General features: G+C 50.9%; 3 protein-coding genes across 11 annotated transcripts; all 3 read left to right on the forward strand.

The window, feature by feature from the left end:
- Window positions 1–439: 439 nt before the first annotated feature.
- Window positions 440–6,286, forward strand: LOC308229097 (complement decay-accelerating factor-like; the record flags this gene model as incomplete). The annotated part of the gene is made up of 10 exons (XM_080632909.1): window positions 440–897; window positions 1,165–1,353; window positions 1,841–2,032; window positions 2,390–2,489; window positions 4,374–4,456; window positions 4,938–5,132; window positions 5,342–5,401; window positions 5,506–5,637; window positions 5,740–5,928; window positions 6,195–6,286. The coding sequence occupies exons 1-10, from the start codon at window positions 762–764 to the stop codon at window positions 6,284–6,286; spliced, it is 1,368 nt and encodes a 455-aa protein (XP_080489035.1). The 5' UTR covers window positions 440–761.
- Window positions 6,287–7,907: 1,621 nt separating this feature from the next.
- LOC308229206 (uncharacterized protein) lies at window positions 7,908–18,144 on the forward strand. Of its 8 annotated transcripts, XM_080633094.1 has the most exons (18): window positions 7,908–8,043; window positions 8,282–8,461; window positions 9,018–9,278; window positions 9,468–9,648; window positions 10,141–10,332; window positions 10,931–11,122; window positions 11,977–12,073; window positions 12,247–12,332; window positions 12,801–12,995; window positions 13,281–13,352; window positions 13,910–13,936; window positions 14,640–14,703; window positions 14,875–14,985; window positions 15,268–15,459; window positions 15,787–15,882; window positions 16,467–16,574; window positions 17,333–17,532; window positions 17,670–18,144. In XM_080633094.1, exons 3-18 carry the CDS (start codon window positions 9,063–9,065, stop codon window positions 17,672–17,674), a joined length of 2,034 nt encoding a protein of 677 aa, XP_080489220.1. In that variant the 5' UTR covers window positions 7,908–8,043; window positions 8,282–8,461; window positions 9,018–9,062; the 3' UTR covers window positions 17,675–18,144. The 8 variants fall into 8 exon arrangements, with proteins under 8 accessions (XP_080489220.1, XP_080489221.1, XP_080489223.1 ...); XM_080633095.1 differs by lacking the exon at window positions 9,468–9,648; XM_080633097.1 differs by lacking the exon at window positions 9,468–9,648 and having other exon boundaries at window positions 10,935–11,122.
- Window positions 18,145–18,272: 128 nt separating this feature from the next.
- LOC308229207 (membrane cofactor protein-like) lies at window positions 18,273–26,873 on the forward strand. 2 transcript variants are annotated; one of them, XM_080633098.1, is made up of 13 exons: window positions 18,273–19,461; window positions 19,587–19,772; window positions 20,317–20,413; window positions 20,601–20,683; window positions 20,940–21,131; window positions 21,554–21,736; window positions 22,246–22,431; window positions 22,561–22,654; window positions 23,009–23,094; window positions 23,180–23,371; window positions 23,793–23,999; window positions 24,366–24,389; window positions 24,624–26,873. In XM_080633098.1, the coding sequence occupies exons 1-13, from the start codon at window positions 19,410–19,412 to the stop codon at window positions 24,665–24,667; spliced, it is 1,626 nt and encodes a 541-aa protein (XP_080489224.1). In that variant the 5' UTR covers window positions 18,273–19,409; the 3' UTR covers window positions 24,668–26,873. The 2 variants fall into 2 exon arrangements, with proteins under 2 accessions (XP_080489224.1, XP_080489225.1); XM_080633099.1 differs by lacking the exon at window positions 23,793–23,999.
- The last annotated feature ends 685 nt before the right edge of the window (window positions 26,874–27,558 follow it).

The following is a 27,558-nucleotide window of genomic DNA, read 5'->3' on the forward strand; positions in this document are numbered from 1 at the left end:
CTCTGAGACCCACCCCAGTACTCGCTGTGCCCCAGGGGGAGCTGGGCTGTACCCTGTGCTGGGTCACCTCGCTCCCCTCTGCACTGAGCTCACCTGAGACTGCAAACAGCAAGAGTCTTATCTCCCTGTGCAAGGCTCAGAACCCATCAGCATGAGTAAGAACTGGGTGTTACATCCCACGTGTTGTTTCAGTAGTCCTGGCTGACGTCAGGGATACTTCAGCATGTTAGTCAGTATGCAGATGTATTCACTCCCACCCATTCCTGCTTACAAATGAGTCAGGCAATCAAGAAACAAATTAGCAAGCAAAAAGGAAAATGCTTCTATTTTTTGTTTCCTGAACTCTGCTTAGGGAAGATCCTGGTTGCATCACCTGCCAGCAAATAACCAGGGGGCATTTACCTACCGTGGGTGCAGCCTGGGGCTGGGTGAGGGTCTTTTCTGCTCTGGTCGCATTTGGGTTTGGTAAAAACTAGTGCTTACAGCCAGGCTCAAGTCAAATGAAAGGGTTGAGTTATCCTCCCATCCCTTATGGTGAGGCAGGAGGACCAGAGGCATCACCCGAGCTGTGGATGACAGTTGTCCGCCACCCTTGGCTGCTCTCCCTGTCCCTGACTCAGAGCTAGCTCCCTGAGTGCTCTGGAAAGGTTTCCACTGTAGCAGCGGCTTGGCTGGGTCTGCTGGGCTGCATCTCCTCCCAGCTTCAGAAACAGCCCCTTGGAGCTAACAGTGCTTGACAGAGGAGCACAGAAATCACTGCAATGAAGTCTGGAGAACCAGGATGGTGGAAGCACCCAGGCACCCTGACCTGCAGGGCATCCGCTGGTGCATGGGCATCTGCCCACTCCATGCTGCTCCTGCCCTTGCTGGGGCTCCTGGGCATGCCTGTGGCTCATGGTGAGTACAGGAGCGTGGGGTGCATGGGGAGGACCAGTGAGACCTGTCCGGATCCCACCTTGCTGCTCGGGGCTGGGGTGGGTGATGCTGCCATCATCCCCAAGCCTGGGGGGACCCACTGCTTGATGCTCTCATGGATGCAGTCCTGCCTGGTGCCTTTGCCTGCAGAAGAAGCCTGGGCCAGCCCAGGAGCTGGGATGCTCAGTGGGGCTGGGGAAGGGGCCAGGGAGTGGAGGCCTCACCCAAAGTGGTCTTCTCCTCCCGCAGGTGCCTGTGGGCCCCCACCTCCCATGACCTATTCCAGGCCATCCAGCGATAAGCACACCATCAGCTTCCCTATTGGATCCAGCGTGACGTACACGTGCATTGAAGGCACCATCAAAATCCCTGGGAGATCAGACATGGTGAAGTGCCTGCCCGGCGCACGCTGGTCCACACTGCCCGAGCCCTGCGGCCGTAAATACCTCCTTTCTCTGAGACCCAGCTCCAAAGAGCCTCTTGCTTGGCTTCACGCTTCTGCCCCTTACAGTGGCTGCTCTGCAAAGGCATCACCACCCCTGGCAAGGTACAGACCCACTTCCCATGGCTGCTGTTTGCTGATGGGTGCAGGATCCATGCTGGTCGGTGATGGGGTCAGTTGGATGGTGGCTGGAGCCCAGGATGCTCCTGCACCTCCCAAACCATGGGTGTCAGAGGCTGCAAAGGCTGTGATGCCTTATTTCCTACTAACAGCTTTGCCTGTGCCGTTATCACATCTCCATCCTTGTTTTGCCAGAGGTGCATTCAGCAGAATAGCAGCCTGGTAAGAAACTGTGCATAACCTGCGCTGAACATGAGGAGCTTTCCAAAAGCACCATAGCAAGAGCAGTTCTGCAATGCCGAGGTTTATTCTGCATGCTTCCCCAAGGGCAGCTCTTTCAGGTCAGGTCTCCTTGACTGCCAGGGAGCTGCGCTGCCCCGACAAGGCTGAGGTTTGCTGCCCTCTCCAAGGTGGATGAGAGGATCAACTTCTTTCCTGTTGGGAGCAACGTGAGCTACGTCTGCCGCCCCGGCTATGAGAACACCTCGGAAAGCTTCCCCACCAGCACTTGCCTTGAAAACCTGGAGTGGTCAGAAGCTGCTGAGCTGTGCAGGAGTGAGTATCTCTGCTCTGCTCCATACGGTTCTATCTGGCTGTGGTTTATGCACAGGACAGGTGCCGAATTGCAGTTGTTGTGTTGCACTTCAAAATGAAGACAAAACGTGTCTCTTGGTGAAATCCATGTAATATTAAGACTGATGGTGTGGCAGCACCACCTCTTTCACAGCTCAGTAACTTACTGCTAATCCATGGAGGTGGGAATACCTCCGCAAACAGCCTCCTCTGCCCTCCTGCAAGATGCTTGTGAAGTAAAACACTGGTACCATTGGGTATAACCCTCTGAGTCTGTTCCTTACTCAGGAATTATGCATCATTGTGTGTTCTGCTAACGCCAGCCTCATTCTCCGGCAGGGAAATCCTGTGGGGACCCAGGAGCACTGCCTGGGGGCAGGATGGTCACACTGACAGACCTGCGGTTCGGTGCCAGAGTGAACGTGTTCTGTGAAGATGGGTGAGTCCCAGGGCAATGTCCTAAGTTCCCACACGCTGCTGCTGGAATACAAGCTCTAGTCCAGTGCAGTGATGCTAGGATGCTGTTTCACTGTGTATCACTCCTGTGGTGTTGCTCAGAGTGCAGAGCATGGGGCTGCTTTCCCCGCTTGAGTTGCATCTTTGGGCTGGGAAGGAATAGAACACAGCTGAAGGGAAGGGACTGGGTTTGAATCTGTGGCTGCCTTTTCTATCAGGTGGCATGCAGAGGAGATTGAACTGCCCCAGTACATCAACCCCAACAGGGCTGGTTGTACATTCAGTTATAACTGCACACAAAACAAGTTACTTTGAATATTTCACAGAATCACAGGCTGGTTTGGGTTGAAGGGACCTTAAAGCTCATCCAGCTCCAACCCCCTGCCATGGGCAGGGACACCTTCCACTGGAGCAGGTTGCTTCAAGCCCCATCCAACTTGGCCTTGAACATTTCAGCTTAACCTATTTGAGATATATGGAACAAAAAGGGGTTATGTTGGAACGTTTAAAGGTCAGTGATGTCCAGAAGACTGCAGTGAAGCGCTCTTTCCATCACTCCCTGAGCTGACTCACACTTTCTGCCTGCTTTCAATCAGCGCCACTTGCAGAACACTGACATGCAAAAGTAAGCTCCTGCATCCCCAACTTGTATTCCTCTCTCCCTAGCAGGAATTAGCTGGTAGCATCTGGCTCGTTCTGCCAGTTTTTACAGCTGCCTCAAATGTAACACAGGGGTTTTTCCTCCACATATTCCCTTAGGATGGATGCTGGGGAAATGACAGTATTCCCACCCTTCTGCAACTCAGCTGATCTTTGGAAATATCACATCAAGGTGGAGGAATAACGCTATCCGTATAAGCAAGACCAGATACTATCAATCATGCCCAAATGGTGATTCTTTTTGAGCAGAAGGATGTAAATCAGAGGCTGGGAAAGGTGCTGGTGCTGTCAGAACAAGATGTATTGAGCTTCCAGGAAGCCAATCATCCCAAATGACACAGAGATCCTCGCTGCCCCTCACTGGTCCCTGCTGTTGAATAGTTGATGCTGTTGTTGGCTTTCCTGGCAGACCCTTAGCAGAACAGCTACACCTTTACAACCCAAAAGCAAGGTGCCAGGGAGGAGGCAGCACTGGAGGCTGCGGGGAGCCTGCCCTCCTCCACCACGGCAGGGCTTTCAGCAGATCCAGCACACCGGGTACTGCAGCACTGCTGGGGTGTGGAGCGGTAGCTGGGGGTGAGTCCCAGCCTTTAGAGATGCTGCAGGAGCTCATGGGGGAGCTCCTCACCTCAGCCCCTCATCCCAGTGGGTGGCAGTGGCGTGGGAACGGCGCTGGATGCCAGCAGCCTCAACCCCAGCGCTGTTCTCCGCCAGGAAGCAGACAGGGAGAAATAGTTCCTGATTCAGCAAACCCGAGCCCGTGTGGGGATCCATGGCTAACCTCAGTGCTGCCTGGCATTCACATCCCCCATCCCTGCAGTGCTCAAGGCCAGGTTGGACACAGGGGCTTGGAGCAAGCTGCTCCAGTGGAAGGGGTCCCTGCCTGTGGCAGGGGTTGGAGCTGGAGGAGCTTTAAGGTCCCTTCCAACCCAAACCATTCTAGGATTCAGCACATGCTCCCATCCTTGCAATGGAAAGTGCTCACTCTCAAAGCAGAGAATCACCTAAAAACCAGATGAACAAGGATTCCGGCAGAGAGCAAGGTGAAGGAGCTCTCCTGTTATCAGTGTGTGTATCAGTGTGCACATCTGCTTGCTTTGAATTTGCCTTTTCTCCATTTCTGATCAGAAGGGTAACGGGAAAAAACTGTGTTCTCTGTTTCTGAATAGTTACACCAATGTTTCCTTTCTTGTGTATTTTCACTTAGGTACAGATTAAACGGGAGTCATTTCATCCAGTGTCAGCTTAAAGGAAACGATGTTGCATGGAGTACGCTTCCAACTTGTGAATGTAAGATTAATCCACCCTTATTTCTGACTTTGCTCCAGTAGATCCTAATGTCCAGGCTAAGCCTGTCTTCATACGTTGTTTTTGTTATGTTATGTGGCAGCTCCACCACCACAGCTGAGAAATCCCCATTGTGCTGCTGACACTGGGTTTCAGCAGCTTTGTTCCCACAAGTTCAACCTATTTTCTCATGACTTAAGGCTGCAGTGAAGTTGAAGGGATGAGGCTTGCAGGAATCACAGCCAGGGCATTGCAAGTGGTTTGTTGATGTTCTGGGACCCTGGGAATGGAGAAGGAGAAAGATGTGACAACAGAAAGAACAAAAAGAGAGCGAATCAAGACAGATCCCAATGCTAGTTTTTCCCTCTCTTCAGTTGCCTGGAAGTTTATTGTCTTTGAGGTTTAGATGGACTCAAGAAACCTTTTGCATTTTCATTATTACTGAACCTTTTAGCAATGCTCATGTTGCCCTTTTTCCCTGCAGTAATTACCTGCTCTTCACCTCCTCACATTAGCAATGGAAAACATGATGGTGAAGGTCTAAAAACCTTTGCTTATAACTCCACCGTGACTTACAGCTGTGACTCTGGCTTCCAGCTCGTTGGGAATGGGAGCATCCGTTGTACCAGTATGGACAAAACAAAGGGAGTCTGGAGCAGAGCTGTGCCAGCGTGCAAAGGTGGTTTCATCTGAGTTTAGTATTTATTGTGAATTCAGTATTTAGGATGCACCAGCTTAAAATACTGTGATTGCTTAGTACAGGGTATGCCAGGTGTAAGTCATACTGCAGTCTGAAAGAGGAAAAAAAGCAGCGCTGAGGTGAGTAGGGAATGGTCTGTGTAAGAAAGGTGCGGTGCTTTTAAGCGATGCTTACTCTTTATACCCTAGAGAAAAAGCTACCTGCCAAACTTGCAGTAAAAGAAACGGAAAGGAGTCCTCCTCCCCAGAGTGAGTTGGAATGATCTACATTGAATCAAGACCCACGTTTCCCAGCTGAATTTGCTCCTTGATCACATTTAAGCCATTTCACGCCATGGTTTTCATTCTTTCAGGTTCCCAACAAAAAGGCATCCACCCAGCTAAGAAGAAGGCTTCGAAATGGGAAATGAAGCTCAGCCTTTATAAAAAGTCACTCCAAAATACCATCCCTTACTCGCATTCTTCTTCTTTCTCCAAGACACCAGGTCAGTCCCTGTAGGATCACTGGGGTTCAGGGGAACTCATCAGTGAAACTCCCTGGTTACTCCTATACCTGGAATTGCCATTTCCCCCATGTTCCTCTTCAGTGTCCAGGAGCTGTGCTACCTCCCCATTCAGATTCGTTGTTCCTTTGTACAAAACCAAAACCTACCATTCTCCTTGGACCAGCCAAGGATCCATGTGTCCTCCGAAGTACATGGGGATCTCTGGCATCCTCCCCCAAGCTGGCTGCTTTGAGAACCTAAAGTGGTCTAAAGTTGCATCGTTTTGTGGAAGTAAGTGATTGCTTTTTTGTTGTGTTCTTGCCTTCTATGAGATTTAACTGCAACGACCTCCTTTTACAAAGCTTTGCTTTGTATAAAATGCATTTTATCAGTTTTTTCCTTGCCCTCATCTTATCACAGATCTGGTTTAACTCAGTTTCTGCCATATTGAAAAGCAAGAGGTAACTTTGGCCCACGTGGCCTTAAGAGTGTTGGGACTTCTCTCCTTGTTCAGCAGCAAGAGGCAATGTACTAACACAGACCTTGTTCCACACCAGTGAGGTCATGGGCAGCCCGGAGAAGCTGGAAGTGGCAGAAGTGTTGCTACAACAGATTTCCGATCCGGTGCAAAGGATCCTTGTACCCATAAAAAGGGTGAGTGTTGGGAATGGTGTCTGGGAGAGGACTACAGGCGTGTAGATGGAAGTGATAACGATCAAGACAAAACACCCATTGGAAGGTACCTTTTAAATGATGGTTAGGTTTTAATGTCCCAAGAAATTGGTTGAAAATCACTTACACAAGAGCTTGCCAATTCCCATCACTGCTTCTCCCAGCTGACCTTTTCTCTCTTCCAGCAACTTCCAGCAACATCCTGAATCCAGGCAGGATTCCCTATGGATCTTACCAGCCTTTCCTTCAGGCTGGGAAGCTGCAGACTCTCAGGAACCCCTCAGCCTTCTGCAGAGGTTCTGGTGGAGCTCGGTTACATCTCAACCAGTCCAACCCAGTGTTTCCACCCCTGCAGATCTCCTTGCTCGCAGGCAACACCACAAATACCAGTGCACAGGACAGGCTGTAACAGACCCACAGCAGTCAGCCAGGATGAGCTGCTCCCTTCGCTGCCCAGGAATTTCTGGCTGTAGCACGCTCCAGTTGCAGATACACCCATGCAAGGTTGTGCTGAAGGCCAAGTACTGACTACCCCCTCCTGCAAAGTTAGGAGCTCATTTCTGTTAGGAAACCACAGTATTTTACATGCTAAATCGAATGGTGATCTTCGTACTTTCCATACTTCAAGCACTTTCTTTAGCTAAAGTGTTTTCTGTATCAGACCCAAGTGCTCTGCAGTTTCTATTCAGACATGAAAGATAACAGCCACTGGGTATCTATCAGCCCAAAAGAAGCCAATTCTGCTTTCCCGAGGGAGGAAGGCCCCTCTGCAACACTGCAGGCTGTGAGCACAGGGACTCCTCACAGACACTGAGAAGGAACTGCTAAATACACCCTCCTGTGTTGTCACACTGCAAGAGAGAACCTGGAAATGGCAGGTTTATGCTGCTGGCCGGTTACTGCCTGTGCTCTACACTGAACATTAAAGCTCCCAAAGTCTTAATGGGATTTTACTTGCATTTAGTAATAAATGGTAATTGCTTATAAAGGGTAGCCTGTGAATTCAGCTGCCTGCTCTTCCCTTTCCATAGTTAATGCTGTTTTCAGAAGGTATCAGCTTTTAGATACGTGTTGGCAATGTTCAGATTTGGGGTTCTTTATCAGCACTCCTGTTTCTTTCCTAAAAGGCCTCCTACGCAAATTTAACTTGGTTCCTTTATAAAAAGAAAGAAAATCCGTGCAGGAACGTTTGGGAACGTGTTTCTGGTAAGTGATGTTACCAGTAAGGCATACCTGCCTTAACCCTACTCAGCCCGGGTAGACCCAGGGACATCCCCAGGAAGGCTCTGGGAGCTGTGGGCTGCTGCCCTGCCCAAGGATGGAAAGGAGCCGAGGTCTGTGGAAAGCCAAGAGCAACTCCAGCAGCTCAGCCCTGGTTTTGCTGGAAAGCTCGTGTTGCTCCAGGTCCAAGCCTCGCAGTGTGAGCGCACACAGAGCAGTACGGGTCAGGCTCCTCTCTGTGCTGTCGCTTCTGCCGTCACCATCTGCTCGGCCTGATTTCTGCAGCACAGGGAAGGGATGGCAGGGCAAGATAAAGCAAGAGGCCCTTGCTGGCTCCAACTGAGCAGGGCAGAGCCGCTATCGCAGGGCTCAGCTGCTGGGGCAGCTCCAGAGCAGGAGCTTCCAGTGCTTGGGCCATTACTGGTGAAAATGGGGCAGTAAATGGGGGCAGGAGGATGGGCTGGGCTGAGCCTGATGGTTTGGGCAGGTGGAGATGCTCCTGCATGGCCTCAGGTAGGAAAACAGCCTGGTTCAAGGGGTTCATCTGAGCTCTGCTGAGGGGACTCCACTGGGTTGAACCTCGAGCGGTTGGTTCTGAGCACGGCAGAACACAGCCACTCCCTGGAACTCAAGCGTTACAGGAGCTCTTTGCCAAATACTTGTGCATATCTTGCCCTCCCTTGCTGAGGTCATTGCTGACAGCTCTTACAAGAGAATTCCCCTGCATTTAACACCTTCTTTTTCCTCTTAGCAACCTCCTGTTGTATTATGCAGCCACCATCCCAGCTCAGTGACCAGTGACCTGTAAATTATGTGGCCAAGACATCTCCATGTGATCTGTCAGTGTGGTCACAAGGAAGTGTTTGGAAGGAATATGTTATTCAGCTGCTTGACTCCTCCCTCATGAAAACATCTCTTGGCCTCGTTGCAGGTGCTTTTGTTATGTATGCTTGGAGCTTAAATTGTATTGGAAAGGGAAATCAAGTGGGGGAAGTAAACTAAAATAAAATGATGGAGCTTTCCAGTGGAAACACCAGCGTTTCCTGGATAACAAAGGCAGAGGGAGGCAGATGGGCTGCTGCCGGCTGCCCTTTCTTCGGGGTGGGGTGACACATCCCCCTTAGCAGCAGCGCTGCTCATCAGAGCGGGACAGGGCAGCAAACACAGCCACAACCTTTCCTTTGGCTCTTCCCGCAATCCCTGTGGAGGGCAGGGAGCCCAGAGCAGCTTCCCAATGCAGGCATGGAGCTGAGCAAAGTGCTCCTGTGCCTGGCTGGGCCTGAGGACATCCCTGAGCCTTTCCTCCCATGTGAGGAGCGCATGTCTAACTGGGAGAGTGACAGTGGAAAGGCTGCCTTGTTCTATGCATGGGTGTTAGAGAAGCAGCTCAATCAGCAGCTTCAAAGTGGAGCTGGTTTACAGCCCTCTGGTCCCCTGCGCATCCCTTGAACCAGAGGAAAGCTCCCTTCTCCTCTCTCTTCTTGCAGAAAAACCTCACTTCCAGGAAGCCTCTTCCTAGGGACAGGCAGGTGATGCTTGGAAATGGTTTGGGAGCTGGTGACCCACAGAGGCTCAGTGCCCCGTCCCGGACATCACCCATGGACAGCTGGAACCTGCACAGAACTTCACCTCGGGCAGCACAGCCAAGCTCAAGTGCGACCCCGGCTACATGCCCCTGGGTGCCACCAGCACCGTGCGGTGCCTGGCCAGCGGCAGATGGTACCCACGGGTGCCCAGCTGCATCCCAGGTACGCACAGATCCCTTTGCTCCTTACCTTGCGTCCCACAGGCCATCCCCTGCTTGTCTTTCGCTATGAAAGCGTGTGCAGGAGAGGGGCTGCACGGTGGTACCACAGCGAGCTGCGCTGCCCGACCTTTGGCGGCTGCAGCATCTCCCTTCCCTTCCCGTCCCTTCCCTCCCTCCCTCCCTCTCTCAGCTGTTCCGGGAGGGGCCCCGCTCCCCGCCCTGCGGGGGCCGCTCCCGGCTGCGCACCCGCTGCTCCTCTCCGCTTGGGTCCTGGTCCCGGCGCGCCGCGGCGGTGATGGGCTCCGGCCGCTCCCACCCGCTGCGGCCCGAACTGCTGCTGCCGCTGCTGCTGCTGCTGCCCGCGGCGTGGGGTGAGTACACGGGGACGGGAGGTGGTGGAGGGTGAGAGTTGGTATTCCGTGTGTGTGCCCCGTGAGTGTATGTGCTCCATGTGCTCCACACGTGCTGTGTTCCACTGTGGGTGTGTGTTGCGGGGTTTGTGTGCTCCATGTGGGTGCGTGCACCCCCATGCATGTGTGTGCTCCGTGCAGTGCGTGCTCTGCCCTATGCACATACGTGCTCTATGTGCTCCATGTGTGCTGCGCTACTGTAGGCGCATGTTGTGGATGTGCATCGTGGCTGCATGTGTTTCGTTTGGGTGTGTGTGTCCTGTACACGTGTGTTGTCCATGTGTCTGTGTGCTCCATGCGCTCCATGCTCTGCTCTACTGCGGGTGCATGTCAGGGGTGCATGTGCTGCGCTGTCCTGCAGACTCTGCATGTCCCACACCCGTGCTGTGCCCTGCCCCTGGTACTCACACCAGCAGCAGACACCGCACTAAATCCGGGTTTATTTTACTCCAGGTGACTGTGGGCCACTGCCAACCATAAGCAATGCAGAGCCCCCGGAGGACTCTCAACACCAGCAAAGCTTCAGCGTTGGCTCCATGGTAACGTACAGATGCCGTGCGGGTTACACAAAGCGCCCCTTGCTCTCGGATACCATACAGTGCCTTGCCACCTCCCAGTGGTCCAACCTCCCGGAGTTCTGTGGGCGTAAGTATTTCACTTTCTATGGAAAGAGTTGCTTAGAGGGGAACCCTGCTTGTGAAAGCATCCACTGCTTGTGAAAGCATTTACTGCTTTAGCAACTGCAGCCTCAAGGGTTTCCTCACCCAAAGTGATGCACGATGAAGTTGCTCAGCAGAGCTGACCCTTTTTCCCAACCCTGCTTAGGTTGTTGGAGCCATGTGCTGGTGCTCATGAGGCAATAAAAGCAGGTTGTTGGCTTGTGGAAGCAGAGGGATGAGGGGAGAGGCTGGCACCGCTGTCACAAGGGTTAGCTCAGGGGAAGGCTTGGCACTGGTGGGAAGAACTGGCTGCTCTTCCCACCTTAAATGCTTCAGTGGTGAAGCTGGCAAAGGAGGTTGCCAGTAACCGGTTGCCCCATCCCTGGCAGTGCTCAAGGCCAGGTTGGACACAGGGGCTTGGAGCAAGCTGCTCCAGTGGAAGGGGTCCCTGCCCGTGGCAGGGGTTGGAATTGGATGAGCTTTAGGGTCCCTTCCAACCCAAACCACCACACGATTCTACGAGCGCAGAACACTGCTACCTTTGCTTGCTAACTGCACGCTCAGGGTGTCATTGTCATTCCCAGGCAGCTGCCCCAGCCCACCCCGGGTGCTTTTTGCTAAAGTATCACAACAAGATGAAACCCGGAATTTCTATGGTGTTGGTACCACAGTGAAGTACGGCTGCCGCCCAGGCTACAGGAACACCACAGACCAGCTCCCCACCAGCACGTGTCTTGACGACTTAACATGGTCAGAGGTTCCTCAGCTGTGTCAGAGTGAGTGTCCCTGTGTCATTCCCTTTGCTTCAGCATCCTTCCCCGGCTGCGTCCGCAGTGCTGCGTTCCAAGTGCGACGTCTGATTTGTGTTTTAGGATTGCTTCCTTTTGATGATGATTGGCATGAAACACCACCGGATGCCTGGTTTGACGTTGCCATACTGTGATGTCTGTGGGTTTTCCCCCTTCCTTGCAGTTTCTTAAGCATTATAGGTATATAGTTAAAAAACTGGGACTTATGTGGACACATAAAGTTGACACTTTACTGTGGAAAAGCCTGAAGAGATACAAGAGCTTCCCAAAAGGTCAGGGTAACCTGGAAACAACACTGCCTAACAAAGAGAACTGATAACCAGGGAGGAGGCTTTGTGTAGGCAGATTAAGAAACAAGCCTAAGGAATCTCCAGTCAGGAAAAACTATCCTTGAAGCCTGGTACATCTTGAAGACACATGGACATTGTCAAGATATGACTCTGATGTGTCAGTATAATGGGATTAGAGTGTCCTTTAGGGGAACTATCCCCATTATAGCCTCAGTATAATACTGAAAATCATGCCTATAGGTCAAAAGGTCCCTGTCCAGGTTAAAAGGCCCTTCCCTGAGCATGTGTAGTAAGGAATCACTGGTGTAACTCTATGTCAATTAACTGACCAGTCATGGAGGGCTGAAGTGTATGAATAGGTGACTTGTGTATGGGGTGGGGTGCTAGCTCTGTGGGATAGCACCCAGCACCCTTGTTGTGCACAGACTTGGAATAACCAACCCCCTCAGCTCTGTGTGTGAACTGGCTATTGCCCACTGGGGGATGGACTCTGTTTCGAGATGACATTGGGATAATCGCACTCTTTTTTAGGGAAATCCTGTGGTATTCCAGCAAATCCAGAACATGGCAAAGTCATTACCAATGGTCAGCTGCTGGGTGCAAGAGCAGATGTAGTTTGTAACCATGGGTGAGTGTGAAGACCCTCCATTCCCATCACCCTGTGTGCGTGCCGGGACATGGGGCTCTGCCTATTGAGCTCCTAAGGGGGCTCTGCCTATTGAGTCCTAAGCACCTCTAGGGGAGACACGACACATTCTTGGGTGCTGCCAACAAGCTGATTTGGGGATGTGCCTTTTGCAGGTATACATTAAAGGGAGAGTCACCTGTTGTCCGGTGTTCCATAAGGGAAGGGGATGTTGCCTGGAGCCAAATTCCAGCTTGCCAGGGTAAGTGAAGCTTTCCAGCACTTGAAATACTGAACCATGTGTTGGTTGTACCGTGTGAGGTCAGGTCAGTGTCTCTGGTGTGGTGACAGCAGGGACCAGCCTTGATGCTGCTCTAGTGGAAAGTGTCCCTTCCCATGGCAGGGGCTCCGAACTGGATGAGCTTTAAGGTCACTTCCAACCCAAACCAGTCTGGGACTGTATGATTCCATCATCACTCTTCCCTTTTGCGTGTGAAAGACTGACAGAAAGGAGGAACCCAGCAGGGCTGGTGTCCCTGCAAGCTGCGCTGCCTGATGTACACAGGACAGCAGGTCAGGAGGGGCTGCAAAGTAACCGTGCTGAGAGTGGGAACAGCGCTCCTGCTCCTGCTCCCCTCCATTGCAGCCCATGTGCAAGCAGCCCTTGGGTTTTCCTCTCCTCACATTGTGGAGAAAAGCATCCCATGGTCACTGTTTTCTTTCCCCCCAGCTATTTCTTGTCCTCCGCCTCCAGCTATTTCCAATGGGATGCACAACAGCAGTGGGACAGAGGAGTTCACATACAGCTCAGTCGTGACGTACACGTGCGACCCTGGGCTCCAGCTTGTGGGGGATGAGACTCTTCATTGTACAACAGAGGATGGGGTCAATGGTGTCTGGAGCATGCCTCCTCCGGAATGCAGGGGTAAGCATGGCTAGATAACCATCCTGTTCTTGCTGTGCAGTTAACCAGGCTGTAAAGCCCAACAGGGCAGCAGATGCCCCTCTGTCCTACAGCTGTATTGTCACCAAGAGGTCCCAGGTGACTCTTCTACAGCCCTTGCTGTCATAGCCACAGATACACAAGTCACCTGCCCATAATAAATTCTATATGTGACACATCTGAAGTATTCTCTATATCATATATAAATGGAGGATTTATATAAAATACAATTTTGACTGGTTTTCCTTTCTTTGTTTCTCTCTTCAGTTAGCACGATGGCAGCAGCGAACCAAACCAAAGCCTCGGAAGAGAAGACAGCAGAGAATCCCCACTGGCTAGGTAAGAGTCCAGGAGAGGCTTTCTGCCTCAGAGACCTTTTAATTGCACTACCTGCACCCACATCAGGTTCCTGTAACTCCACACACTGTTGTTGCTGCCTTTGTTGCTTTGGTGGGTCCATCTTCCAGTTTCTAAGGGGGCTGCACAGGCTTATTCCCTGGTCTGATCCCCTTCTCTCTCTGATCTCAATGGCATGACCCCTTGGCTGACGTGATGCGGGGTTGGATTTGGATGCTTGGATCTCCTTCCATGCAGCCAAATATTTCAGTAGAGCCCACTGATGTTATCTTGGCTGTACCTGGCTGTTGATGAGGGTGGAGGTAGCCTGGAGCTATGGACCTCAGCTCCAGCAGTGGGGTGAGGGACTCAAGAGGAGCATAATGATAAGTGCAGTTAATGACAGATGGGTTTAGAGCACTTTGTCATCTCAGCAGTGCTGTGGTTTTCTGGGTTTGAAGAACATCATTCTGTGAGCAAGAATTCAGGCCCCCCCTGTTTAGTTAGCTGTGTTGTTGGCTTCATTTTATTGACATCAGTGTCATTGGTTTTTTCTCTAGCAAGTGTCCTCATCCCCAGTTGCATTGGTAAGTAGTTTAAAACTGAAAATACACTTCTCTAACCCAACGCTGTTATTTGTTGTTCAATCCTTGGAGTCAGTGGTTTTGGTTTATTCATTTCCTTAGCACTGAGAGACTCTGGTCAGGATTTGGGGGGGGGGGTTTGCCATTAGGTAATAGAATCATAGAATAGTTCAGGTTGGAAAGGACCTTCAGATCATCTAATGCAGCAGCATCGGCTCGATTGTGTCTTAGTATAAAACATTGCATCAATTGAGGATGACATGAAAGGAGCCAAAGAAGCCAGTGTGAGACGCAAACCAAAACCTGTACATCCTGCCACTCTTGAATGGATAAAGCTGCTTTAGAAAGCCTTGGCAGACGTTGAAAGATAAGAGATTAGAGGAGCTTGGAGCATCCTTGTTGCAAAAGAGATCAAGCGCTAAAAGTGGTAAGCATGTTTAAAATAGGAAGGAATTAGGAGGTGGTTTATAAAAGGATCACACCCTCCACAAGCCCAGCATGGCACCGCATGGAGCTGTGGTTTCTGTTCAGACACAGGAGGGGTTTGGTGTTATCCTGGCTGAGGGGTGGCCTCTGGGCATGGAATCCCAGGGAATTTTGCTGCCAGTCTTTTACCAAACTGTGGGATCTCACTGAAATTTCACACCAGTTTCTCAGTGCATTTGTTCTGTATTGTTTTGTTCTGGTTTCCTTCTTTATTTATTAGGCCCTGCAGTAGTCCTTGGAATTCTCATTGGGGTCATCAAGAGACAGAAAGACAATAAAACCCAGTAAGTGAGCCTAAGCTGCCCCATATAAATCATAACTTTCCCTAAGGATATTTCCTTTGAAGCTCTGAGTGGTGGCCATTGCCTTCAGTAGATGTGTGCATGGTTAGAACGATCTTTCCATGTTGCTAAGTTGCTTTTTATGGTGTGTATTTCTCCTTTTTGTCTCTTCAGCTCTTTCAATATGCATTTACAAAAGCAGGAGACGAACAGAAGAGATCCAGGGATGCACCCAGAGATAAAGGCTGATGGGAAGCAGCCTGTGCCGTCGCATTCCTATTTTTGGTAGGCTTGCTTGTTCATCTGTCCAAAAGCTTGTGCTGCTCTTCTGACTATTCCCACTGCTCCCACCAGTGTTATTTCTGGTCTGCAGTGGTACAGCCCCTGGCAGTGTTCAAGAGCAGGGGGTTGGAACTGGATGAGCTTTAAGGTCCCTTCCAACCCAAACCAGGCTGGGATTCTGTGATCCAATGAACGCGCTGCTGCCAAAGAGGGTGTCACGGGAGGGTTTGGTGCTGCCCCAAGGCTCCTCAGGAGGGATTCCCCCCTTGTCTTCCCCACCTGCAGCCACACGACGAGTTGCCACGCGTGTCCCACATGCGAGGAGCGGCTCCACGCTGCCCTGTCCCAGCACAGCGAGCCTGAACGCCGCGGCTGTGCCACCTGCCAGCGCTGGCTGAGCTCCCAGCCCGCAGCACCGCGAACGTACACGGTCACCAGCATCGGCGATGGGGAGAGCCAGAGCCCAGCAGGCACGAGGTACCGCGGGTCCGTGTGAAGCAAACCAGAGTGAAAGGGCACTTCTTGGGGGGAGGAAGCATGGATACATGGCTAGAGATACATGGCTCAGGGGAGAGCTTGTAACAGTCAATGCGTGGTGTAGTGGAAGGTGTCCCTGCCTGTGGCAGGGGGTTGGAACTGGATGAACTTTAAGGTCCCTTCCGACAAAAACCATTCTATGACAGGGCAGCTTTTGCAGTTTGAATTCTTTTGGCTCTTTTCAGCCCAGTTCTGCAGGGCAGTTCTCATTCTTGGAGAGCCACACACTCAGGTGGATTCAGGTTTTCTTCTTTTCTCTGTGTCCAGCTCTCCTGCCAAAGCTGTGGATGAGTGGAGGGGTGATGGCACAGGAGGAGCTGTTCCAGAGCAGAGCAAGGCAGAGCAGCTCATGGACCATGAAAGGTTTGTCTTCCACTTAAAAATACACCTTCCACTGGAGCAGCTTGCTCCAAGCCCCTGTGTCCAACCTGGCCTTGAACACTGCCAGGGATGGGGCAGCCACAGCTTCTCTGGGCACCCTGGGCCAGCGCCTCAGCACCCTCACGGGGAAGAGCTTCTGCCTAAGAGCTCAGCTCAGTCTCCCCTCGGGCAGGTTCAAGCCATTCCCCTTGGCCTGTCCCTACAGGCCCTTGTCCCAAGCCCCTCTCCAGGTTTCCTGCAGCCCCTTTAGGCACTGGAGCTGCTCTCAGGTCTCCCCTTCAGGAGCCTTCTCTTCTCCAGGCTGCCCCAGCCCAGCTCTCTCAGCCTGGCTCCAGAGCAGAGCTGCTCCAGCTCTCTGATGAAGCAGGGTATGTCAGAAGAGACAAAGAAACACAGGTTTTATCAAAGCCAGGAGGTTTGTGGTAGAGCTGATCCCAGGTATTCATCCTGGATCTGGAATCCTAGGTGGTTCCTCAGTACCAGGGGAGCTGGAGATGCCCAACTTCACAGGGATTTTTGAGTCTCCATGAAGAGACTCAATGCACATCCTCAATGGTTCTCCACAGCGGCCACCACATCTGTCCTATCTGTGAAAGCTGGATGCGTGCTCATGAGGGTCAGTGCGATAACAGCCCTGTGGTGCCCACTAAGCAGCCCCAACAGCAGGATGAGAGGTGAGTGTGGAGCGAGGGGTGAGTGTGGTTTGAGAGTCGAGGGTGGTATGGCCAACGTGGGCACCTCCTCTGCAGTGGCCAACACGGTATGCACCCAGCGTGCTCAAAGCTGAGAGTTAACCACTGAAAATGAAGAAATGACCATTTAGTTTACACTGGAGGTGTTTAAACGTTGGTTCCACTTGCTTATAGCTCTGTATCAGGACAAAAGTGTGGTGCCTGCTTGCAAGGCAGAGTGAGGTGAAGCTGGGGTGAGGTTTAGTTGGATGACGCTTGTCTGGTTTCCTTGGGTGTCTCTCAATCAGCTTGTGCTCCTCAGCTGTCCCCACGGGGCTCAGCCTCATGTCACCTGTGGCCTATGATGGCGCAGCAAAGAGCCCGAGGGCTGTAAAAGACCATAGGCCCTCTGTTCACCCACCTGCAAGTGCTTTTCATGCTTCTAGCTGTGGTCAGCTCCACAAAATCATAGAACCAGGTTCTGATTCGAACCAGGTTCAAAGGTGATGATCCTTGAGGTCATCAGAACCAGGTTGGAAAGGACCTCAAGGATCATCTGATCCAACCTTCGAAACTGGTAATGAACCAGGTGCTGGTGTGGTATGGCTTGGCAAGGAGTGATTTCTGACATGTGCTTTAGTGAAAGGTGTCCCTGCCCACAGCAGGGGTTGGAACTGGGTGATCTTAAGGTCCTCTCCAACCCAAACCAGTCTGTGATTCTATATGAGCCCATCAGAGCTCACCCTTTGCTCTCTCCACAGCCCACAAGGTCCCATCTGCCTGCCCTGCACTGACCGGCTGTACCTCTCCTTTGTGCACAGCAACACTGGGAGCTGCTCCATGTGTCCCCTGGCCGGAGAGGGGACCCTGGTTCACCTCATCCCCCCCGGCACCCCCGGCTGTCACGGCTGCCCCATCTGCGCAGCACCCACCCATGTGCACCTCTGCCAGGCGCTCCATGGTAGGGACAGGCACAGGGGCACCCACAATGGGTCACCGCAGCGGGGCGATGAGGTGCCACAAACTGGGTGCTCCTCCCAAAGCCGCATCCCTGCAGCACCGACTAACCCTGATTAACCACTCACTTCCCTGTTGCAGGCTAATCGCCGGCGGCTGGAGCACCCTGAGCACCACAAAGCCGGATGGAGGGAGGGGAGAGTCGCTACACTAACTCCTGACGCTGTCGGGATGAAGTTCTAAGCGCAATAAAGGTGACCTGAAGTCAAAGGTGTGACTTCACCATGAAGAATTCCTTTGTGGAGAAGCAGGAAAATCGAACTTCCTGGCAAATCCAGTGCCACGTTGGTTTATTAAGTACCTTTTTGTTTGCTTTAGTATGGAAAGTACCCCCCTACTTTTACAGCTTTTAAAGTAAGGCTTGAAAAATCCAGTTTCTTTCCACTAGGAAAATATTTTCATAGCAAACACCCTCATTACACAAACTTGCAAGATTTAGTTATATTTTTTAACTACTTTTGAACTGAGTTTTCTTCACTGGAGTGCAGATACGAGTGTGAAATGGCTGTATTTAGTCAAACTGTTCTGTAAATAAAGGAATATCTATAATGTTTTATACCTAATATAACAGAAGCAATATCCTGGGGGTTGGGGTTTTTCCCATATTGACTAATCAAACCTTCTCATAGAGCGCTTTAAAGGCTTTTGTAGTCTCCTTCTTTGCCAGATGGAATCCGGTAATTGCTGCTGTTGTGCTGCAGTGTTGTCCCGGTGCCTGGCCTTTCCTAGGAATCAGGTGTTGCTGCTGCAGCAGAGCCCGTTTCAGTATTGGGCAATGGCAGGGGAGGGGAGTGCTTCTCTCCAGGTACATCCTTCCCTTGTCCAACCCCAAGTATTCCCACACCCAAAACACCAGGCTGCAGCTGCAGTGAGGGGCTCAAGGATTAAACTGTCAGCTCCCTGTTGGTTTGTATTCCTTGTACCCCTTTTGGGGACAAAACTAGCAGTGATGGTACAGAAGCTGTAAAAATCACCCTTCTGCTTTGTTGGTGCTTGCCAAGAGACTGTATTTATTGGTGTTCTGGCAAAAGACACTGCTACGGGTAGGACTGAAAGGTGCAGTTACTGATCCTGCTGTTGTGTTTGACATCAAACCAGGATGCAGCACACTTCCATGGGCTTGTACTGGTGGCTGCAAATCTGACACTGCTTTGAGGAGGAGAGGCAATGGAATCACAGAATCAACCAGGCTCGAAAAAGCCTTTAAGATGATCAAGTCTAATTGTCACCTCAGGACTGCCAAGTCCACCACTAACCAATGTCACTAAGGACATCCCTTTTCGACCATCCCTTCGATCTGGGTGCCTCCAGTGCTCCCTAAGCCTCAGCTGGTTGAGGGAGAGGTGCAATGACGAGATGTGGGCACGGTGCAGCACATGGAAGCCGACAAGCGCTCTCGACGAGAGCCTCGATCTGCACTCGAGCTGAGCAACTCCCAACGCAGACACTCCCGCGCCGTTTCGGCATCACTTAGGGCAGGTCGTGGGATGGGCAGGATGTGGGCTGGGTTAATGAGCTCCAAGGTTAGAACAACCCTCACTTAGCAGTGGGGGGAGTCGGGAGGAAGGTTTGAACCCCAGCACCTTGCTGCTTCTCGGGTGTTAAGCGGGGTCATTTCATACCAAGACGGGAGAAAGCGGCCGCGGCGCGGGAACCATCAACCCGCGGGGCTCAGCAGAGCCACAGCCCCGCTTCCCTCCACAGCCGGAACCTTTCTCGCTAATTGTGCTACAGCCGTGACGAGATCCGGGTCTGGTCGTGCCCCTCGCGGCCCGGAAAGGGCCGTTTCGGTGCGCAGCGAAGGGCTGCTGGCTGCCGGCCATGGCGCTGCACTGGCTCTGTGCGGTGCTGCTGCTTCTGCCCGGAGCCTGCGGTGAGCGAGGACGCGGGGAACCAGGACCGCGAGAAGGGGTTCTGAGAGCCGTGGGGATGGGGCCGTGAGTGTGCGGGGAAAGGCTGAGGCGAGAACCCCCCCTCCATCATCTTCTCTCCCCGCAGGGGACTGCCCGCAGCCGCCGCGGTTTGTCTTTGCGGAGCCCGCAGCGGCCCCGCAGGAGCCCTACACCGTGGGGACCGCGCTGAGATACAGATGCCGCCCGGGGTACACGATGGCCAGGGGCAAGTCCCCGGTAGTCACCTGTGCCTCCAATTCCAGCTGGTCGGTGGACCCCGACTTCTGCATCGGTGCGTTCCCCCCTCGCGGGCTCCTGGGACTGGGGGGGGATCTCTGCTGCATCCCAGACAGTTGCGAAGGATGCTCCAGGTTACCGCTTTTAGGGCAGTTGAGAACAAGTGCCCACCTCTTTAGAAACTAATCTCAGGGAGATGATCTCTGCCCTTCTTAATGACTTTACCACCCGGTGATGTAGCGTAAAAGCCATAGTAGATTTGCACAGAAACAAGGGATGGTGTGGAAAAGGTTGTGGGAGTCTGCTGCCCTGCTGGTAATGCATCTTTACTAGCCCTGGGGTCAGTACCTATCCCCTTCTCCTTCCCTTTGGACCAAAACCTCTGCCTTAAGACCACTGGACTCTTACCAGTTTACTTTCTCACTACATGTCTTGGTTTTTTATTTGCCCTTAGCTTTACCTCTGCTTTTATTTTCTTTCTATTTGTGTGTGAGCAGCACTGTTACCTCTTTCATTATCATATATAATATATATGTGATCTATACCTTTATTATTATATATGTAATAATAGAGGTAATGCTGACCACTTGCTCTTCCAGGAAAGTCATGTGGACCACCGGACATCATGAATGGGAACTACGAGTCCACAACAAATCTCCTGTTCGGGGCCACAATAACCTACACTTGTAACACTGGGTAAGTTGGGCTCCTGGGGAGGTGATGCTTAGAGACAGCACCCATGAGGGACTCAGAGCCTTTTAATAGCTGGGGCCTGTTCCTGAGGGTTCAGCTTCTCCAGATAATCCCTTTAAAACTGTAACTGTCTGAATTTCCCAAGTTTTTCCCACTTTCTCCAAAGAGACTCAACCTTTTCTTTTCTTAGGTACCGATTAGTTGGGGCATCGTTTGCGCAATGTATCCTTAAAAACAATGAAGTTACTTGGGATAAGATGCCATACTGTGCCAGTAAGCAAATCTTCAATGTTTTACATACATCTCTTCCTGGAAGCTATTACAATATGACTGGTAGTTTGGGAATGGCAGGTGGAGGGTTTCTTCTTGGTTCCTAATGCAAATTCCATTAGCCTTTAATGAGACTGACTCCTTATTTCTCCCCCAAACAAGCACTCTCAGTGGAGCTGGGAATGCAAATTGAATACAGGGGCCAGCAGCTGCAGGTAGTTTGCTACTGTTCTGACCCTGTTCTTGCTTTTCCATGCAGTTATTCCCTGTTTACCACCTCCTCCTATCAAGAATGGGCAGCTCAACAATGGGAACAGAGACTTCACCTTTGGCATGGCCGTAACCTACAGCTGTAATGAAGGGTTTGCTCTTATTGGAGATGCCACAATTCACTGTACGGCGGATGAAAACCTGGAAGGACAATGGAGTGGTCCAGCCCCTGAATGCAAAGGTCAATGCTTTCTTTGTCTCCTCATTCTTTTGACTTTGTTTCTCATCCCTGTCCTGCTCTGTACTTGCCCAATGGGCTGCCAAACATGAGAAGGTTGATTTGAGTCTAAAAGGATTCCCGGGAAGTTTAATACAGTGATTAGAGGCAGAGCTTGGTTTAATGGATGCTTCAGCCCACAGAAAACCTCCCTCTCCCTGCCCATGGCCAGGGCATCCTGCAAATGAGAAACGAAGCTCTTGTGTGTGCAGTCCCTAAATGACATCTCTGTTCATGGAGTACTCGCACCTTGTTGGGGACCTGGCTCTCTCAAAGTGAAAGGACAGCAGTTCTCTTAGGAAGCTGCTTGCACAATATCTCTGGTGTCACTACAGGGCTTTCCCTTCTTCTAACACATACTCTTGTTGTCTTCTCTTCCCTTTCAGTGGTCAGATGTGAAAATCCAGAAGTGAAAAATGGGAGAAGGTTATCTGGCTTTGGCATTAGGCACGTGTACAAAGATACAGTGGCCTTTGAGTGCAGTCCTGATCACTTCTTGAATGGTAGCAGTGTAGTTACATGTGAAGCAGACAGTACATGGAAGCCACCTCTGCCAACGTGTGACCCATGTGAGTCCAAGCAAGTTTATTTCCTAGAACAATTGCAGTGAATTAGGTCTAAGAGCTTCTGAACCTTGTTCACTTGTAGCCATGCCCTTGCAGAGCATACAGGCTTGGGTCCTAAGCACTGGGAGCTGCTTTAAGGCCTTCTTTTCTCCAGGCTGAACAAAATCTCCTCCTACACCTGACGGACTTGTTTCACCACTTCCAGACCTGGTGGAGGGAGTGTTTGGCTTCCAAGCTCAGCTGAATCACAGTGCTGCAGGCTGGGTTGGTGGTCAGCAAAGGAGCATCTCTGAGGCAGAGCTGCTCCCCATCTGCATGTTAACTTACATCCAGTTAAGCAAACTGTGATGTATGCTGCTCTTTGTTAATAGGTTGGGTGCAAACTGTATCCCAGACACTGAGATTAAACAAATTAAGACATTGTGTGCTCCAAACATGCAGTTCACTGCTGTTGTTGCAGACCCTTTGGGTGCTCTTCTGTAACTAACCTTACTTTTGTCTCCACTTGTTAGTCCACTGTGGTCCTGCTCCACACTTCCCTTTTGCCGAGTTAACAAGTGCTGTGGCTGAGGGCTTTGTTGCTGGAACTGAGCTGAAGTATCAGTGCAAGCCAGGTTATACTGCAGCAAGTGGGAAGCCCTCTGTTGTCACTTGTCTGCGCGATGGAACTTGGTCTGCAGATGTGGACTTCTGCATACGTGAGTATCTCTCTTCCTCTCTTTTTGACAGTGTGAGTGATCTGTACATGCTTGAGATGCTATTCTGAAATCTGGGTCATGCCTGTCTTGGGTTTGAAGTCATTCCCGTGCTGTTTTCTTTTTCTCTAGGACAGCAATGTGCTCCTCCCACGATAGAGAACGGGAACGTCATTGCAGACAATTTCCTGTTTGAGACAGTGGTGACATTCACCTGTCATCCAGGGTGAGTGCATCACTGCTTAAAGGGGACCAACACGGGGCTCAGAAGTTGGAGAGCACAGGCAGTAATATCCACCCTCTCCCCTCCTTGGTTTCCCAGTGCTAGTCCCCAGTAAAACCATATATTATGTCTTCAGTGAGTTGAGCATCTGGTAACAGGCGTGTGCTTGGTAAAGCCCTGAACTGCTTCAGTTCATCTCTTACTCATGCCCTTATTGAGTGGCTTTGAGATGGCCAGATCCCATTTCATAGCAGGGACAGTCTCTGGTTAAGAACATGCCTGCATGCAGTGGTGAAGAGTGGGGGAAGGCCCTTTCTGGGTTGTTGTCTGGAAAGTACTGAACTTCTCTTTCTTTAGGTATAAATTAAAGAAGTCACCTTATGCCAAATGTGTGGTGTCAGGAAAAGGAGTCGACTGGGATACAGCACCCCCGTACTGTGAAAGTAAGAGGGGAAAACCCTGGGTTTAGTAGCTAGACCTCAGTTTCATATTTGATGGAAATGTTCTTGTTGTTGCTTTTCCATGCAGTTATTCCCTGTTTACCACCTCCTCCTATCAAGAATGGGCAGCTCAACAATGGGAACAGAGACTTCACCTTTGGCATGGCCGTAACCTACAGCTGTAATGAAGGGTTTGCTCTTACTGGAGATGCCACAATTCACTGTACAGTGGATGAAGACCTGAAGGGACAATGGAGTGGTCCAGCCCCTGAATGCAAAGGTCAATGTTTTCTTTGTCTCCTCGTTCTTTTGACTTTGTTTCTGATCCCTCTCCTGCTCTGTACTTGCCCAATGAGCTGCCAAACATGAGACGGTTGATTTGAGTCTAACATGCAGTACCAAGCAAGAAAGCCCAAAGTATTTTCAGTCCCTGCTTTTGGCTGTACCTCCTCCCCCCATGCCCCTCTGAACCTTTCCAGTTAGAAGTGCTCCAACACACTTAGAATCATAGAACCCCAGACTGGTTTGTTTTGGAAGGGACCCTAAAGCTCATCCAGTTCCAACCCCTGCCACGGGCAGGGACACCTTCCACTAGAGCAGCTTGCTCCAAGCCCTGTCCATGAACACTGCCAGGGATGGGGCAGCCATCTTCTCTTCTCCAGGCTCAACAAGCCCAACTCTTGCTGATGTTCCTCCTGCAGGACTGCTCCCCAGAGCTCTCTGTGAAGAGCCCCCCAGGATTGAGAATGGGATGCACAATGGCACAAAGGGAATGGACTTATCTCATGGCACTGTTGTAGCTTATAAATGCAAGGAGGGCTTCACCCTTGCTGGAGCAGCCTTTCTTCAGTGCATTGCAGGAGATAAATCCTGGGGAGACTGGAACAAGCCGGCTCCTGAATGCAGAGGTGACAGTCTCTATGTCTGTCTTGTTGCCTCTTTGTCTTCTATTTTTCTCCTTCCTCTCTGAATCCTCAAATCACATTACCAAGTAGTAAGTCTTTGGTTCTTCCTGAAACAGCTTCAGTTACAATCTAGTGCCAAAAGGACACAGTTAGATTGTGGCACGGACTCACATACTGGAAATGTATCCTGGTAAATACATCTGGGTTTTAACAGGTGAACATCCTTGGAGATGTTTGGGGTCCCATTCCACGTGTTGCTTGAATTGTCTTCCATGTGCATGGGCTCGGATTTGAGCCTTCTGTCTAGTTTGATGTGTTACTGTGCTGACTGCGTGCTGAGTTTCACGTTTTGGTTTGCTTCCCTTCCAGGTGGAGCGAGCATGATCATTGCTGGTAAGTCATACACATTCCTGCACCCCTGTACTGTGCTTCTGCCCATCTTTATGTTGTTGTCCCCTGGGTGTTCTGTTTGGAATAGACTTAGAAGCCTTCTCTTTGTCTGTTGTCATATTTATGTTGTTGCTTTAAGATCATGCTGTGAAAATGGGAAGGGGGGGCAAAAGAGTACAGAGAGAAAAGAGAGTTGAATGTATAATGCAACTGAAGCTTCTTATCTGTCTCTTGTAGGGATCTTCCCCCTCCTGCTGGCAATGCTCATTATGGACATCTAGATTAGGGAGCGGGCACAGCAGGAGGCACCTAAAGCTGTGATGGACCTGATCACGCTGATCCCAGTGCTCCCCTTGTCCCTCCTGTGAAACTGGTCTTGAAGAAGCAGCAAACAGACCTTGAAGGACAAAGCAACTTGTGTGCCGGGCTGGGAGGCTGAGAATGCCCGTCAGGAATCAAGTGCAGTTATCCCTGTGGGAAGCTGCAGTGATGCCAGAGACCTTCACGCTGCAATAGAGTAGGCTCAAGAAAACCCTTCACTTTGGGTACCGCCACATGTTCAGTCTCTCAGCCCCATGAAGGTCACTTTGTGCCTGGTCCTGGTCAGGATTTGGGGTGTTCTGAGGTGGAGAGTGCTGCCAAGAGGATTAACAGTGAATGTCTTCACTTGAGTGATACATCCCTTAGAAAATGGTTTGATACAAAAAGGATGCTTCAGTCTGTGAGTACTGAAGGCACTGAAAATGTTCATACATAAGCAGCGGTTCAAGGTGAGTCTGAACCGTTGTGAAATAGCAATTCTTACGGATCAGTAACTTAACTGGAGAGAAAGCAATTTAAATGCCTTATTACAAAGAGTTACTGTTCTCACTGTTTGCTCGAGTTAGCTTTAAACTACAGCTGAATAGCTCTGCCCTGGCACTATCTTTGTATCACGTTGAGGCTCTTCTTGCAAGTACCTCGCACAAACACCTTGTGTCTGCAATGGCTTCATGCTTTCCTGAAGCTTTAAGTGGGCTGAAAGCTCCATGAAGGACACAGAGAGGGGATGCTCAGGGGCAATAGAGCTCATCCATGGGCTTGAGGTATCCGTGCTGAATGTGGAACTTGCAGGTGTCTTGGCAGATGCCACCCAACATCAGGAAGCTGCTGCATGTGAACCTGTTCACTTCTCCTCACACATCACCTGCCTGGGGCAGCTGATGGGGGGATGCTGCTGAGTTTGCACTGAAAAGGCTTTTTCAGGTGGTGCTGTGCACCCCAACAATGCTGGCTCAGCCCCGGATTGCCTTGGGACTGCTATGATGCTGTATCCCAGGTAGGCGCAGAGGCACATCAAGCCAAAGCCTTAATTTACTCCAGCAGGACACAAACCCCATGTGTTTTGTGTGCTTTGTTTTCATCCTGTTTTACCTGGCCTTAGTTGATCGTTGTGTTGAGGATGGTTTGCAAAGGTGGATGGGGGTGAGTGTGGAAGCTGTCCCATCCCTACCTTGAGCCAGGCTTTGGCAGTGCCATGAGGACAACTTGGATAACGGGGCCCAACTCACCTTGCCTAAACCAAAGATGTGCAAAAGTGTCCTTGGTTTATTTGGCTGATGAAAGCCCACTGTATGGTGATGGTGTCCTTGCCTAGTTTTAACTTGGCCCTGCTACGTGATCTCTTAGGTAGCATCACATAAACTGAAATAAAGCTTTGAAGGTTTCCTGGGGATGCTGTTTATTAGGGAAACAAAACTGTGATCAATTTAAACCTGTTAAGCTTGAATCCAGCTGGAGATGCCAGGACTTTTAGCTGCTGGTAAAGGAAGACTTTGAGGTTTGGGGTTTTGTCTGATGCAGAAGGTAAATAGCCCGTCTGAGCTGCTCGTGATGCGCGGTTGGGAACAGGAAGTGTTTGAAATGTCTCTACTGCATCTTTTTTCCTTCTGCATTTTCACCCTTGATTTCCTGTTAATTTGTTAACATCAAATGAGAGGGGGGAAGAACTCGAGTGGCGGTTTCCAGCAACACATTTGTCTTGTTCTAAAGAGACCCACAAAGTTCTCCCTTCCCAGCAGAGCACTGTCCTGGTCAGCTCTTGCTGAGATCCTGTTTTCAGAAGCCAGTCTTGCAGAACAAGCAGATTCCTGCTTATTTTTATCTGTCTCTTCCCATAAGCTGTGTGAGTGATGAGGTGAACAAAACACAATGTAAAGCCTCGTAGCTTAGTGTTGGGTTCTGTTTTGGTACTCTAATCCCAACACAATTGTTCCTCCTACATATAGTCCCAAGTGGTTTTTCCAAATGATTTAATACCTGATTTGGGGATCAGCTTGAAATGATCTCCCTGTAACCACATGGAAGGAACTGTGAATGCTGTGACATAGCTTACGGGTTTCATCACCAACATTTACTGTTGAGAGCTTATCTACTGTGTTTATAATTGTACATAATTTTACTTTAGAATTGAGTATAAATGTTGGCTATGTAAATACAGGAAGCTCCCTGTCAATAAAAGGGATAAAAAGACTGGAGTAATGTGTGTCTTGCTGCTTCATTTAGGCTTAGAAAGCATCCTCTGCTGTACCAGGTGGGGTGATGGAGGTTGCTGCCACAGCTTCTATATCAGCAAGTCCTGTCTATGGGTTTTTATTCTTCCATCCAGCAGCATGGGATGATGTTGATGAGTCTAGGATGAGTCCTAGAGCAGCCAGGTCCAGCCAGGAGGATCTGGGTCCATGCCTGCAGGGTGGTATGGGAGGCTGGGACCCAGTCCCATGAGTGCAGAAGGTGGGAATGTCCTGCTCTGTCCTTCCTGTCCTGGGGCAGACAAACTGTGCCCATTCAGCTGGGTCATGGGAAGGGCTGCAGTCACCACCTGGGGACATGACGCAGGCTCTGCCCCACTTCCCCTACCCGAGGATGCTCCCCGCTGCAGGCATAGTGCAGCTAACAGCACTTCTGTGCTGCACCCACCCTCTGTCACAGATGCCCGTGTGTCCCAGGGCCCCATCCTCCCTGGCTGAAAACAGCAGCATAAGCAGCTTGTGGGACCTGCAGCCTCCCCAGCAGTGATGCCCAGAAGCCCACTGGTTCCCTTCCTGCATCCTTGGGAAGCCCCACAGCTGTGGCTCCTTCCGCATGAGGAGGGAAGTGGGGTGCTCATATCTTCTGCGTCCCCCCGAGAGCC

This window comes from Psittacula echo (assembly GCF_963264785.1).
Source record: "Psittacula echo genome assembly, chromosome: 22".
In the NCBI taxonomy this organism is placed as follows: Eukaryota; Metazoa; Chordata; class Aves; order Psittaciformes; family Psittacidae; genus Psittacula; species Psittacula echo.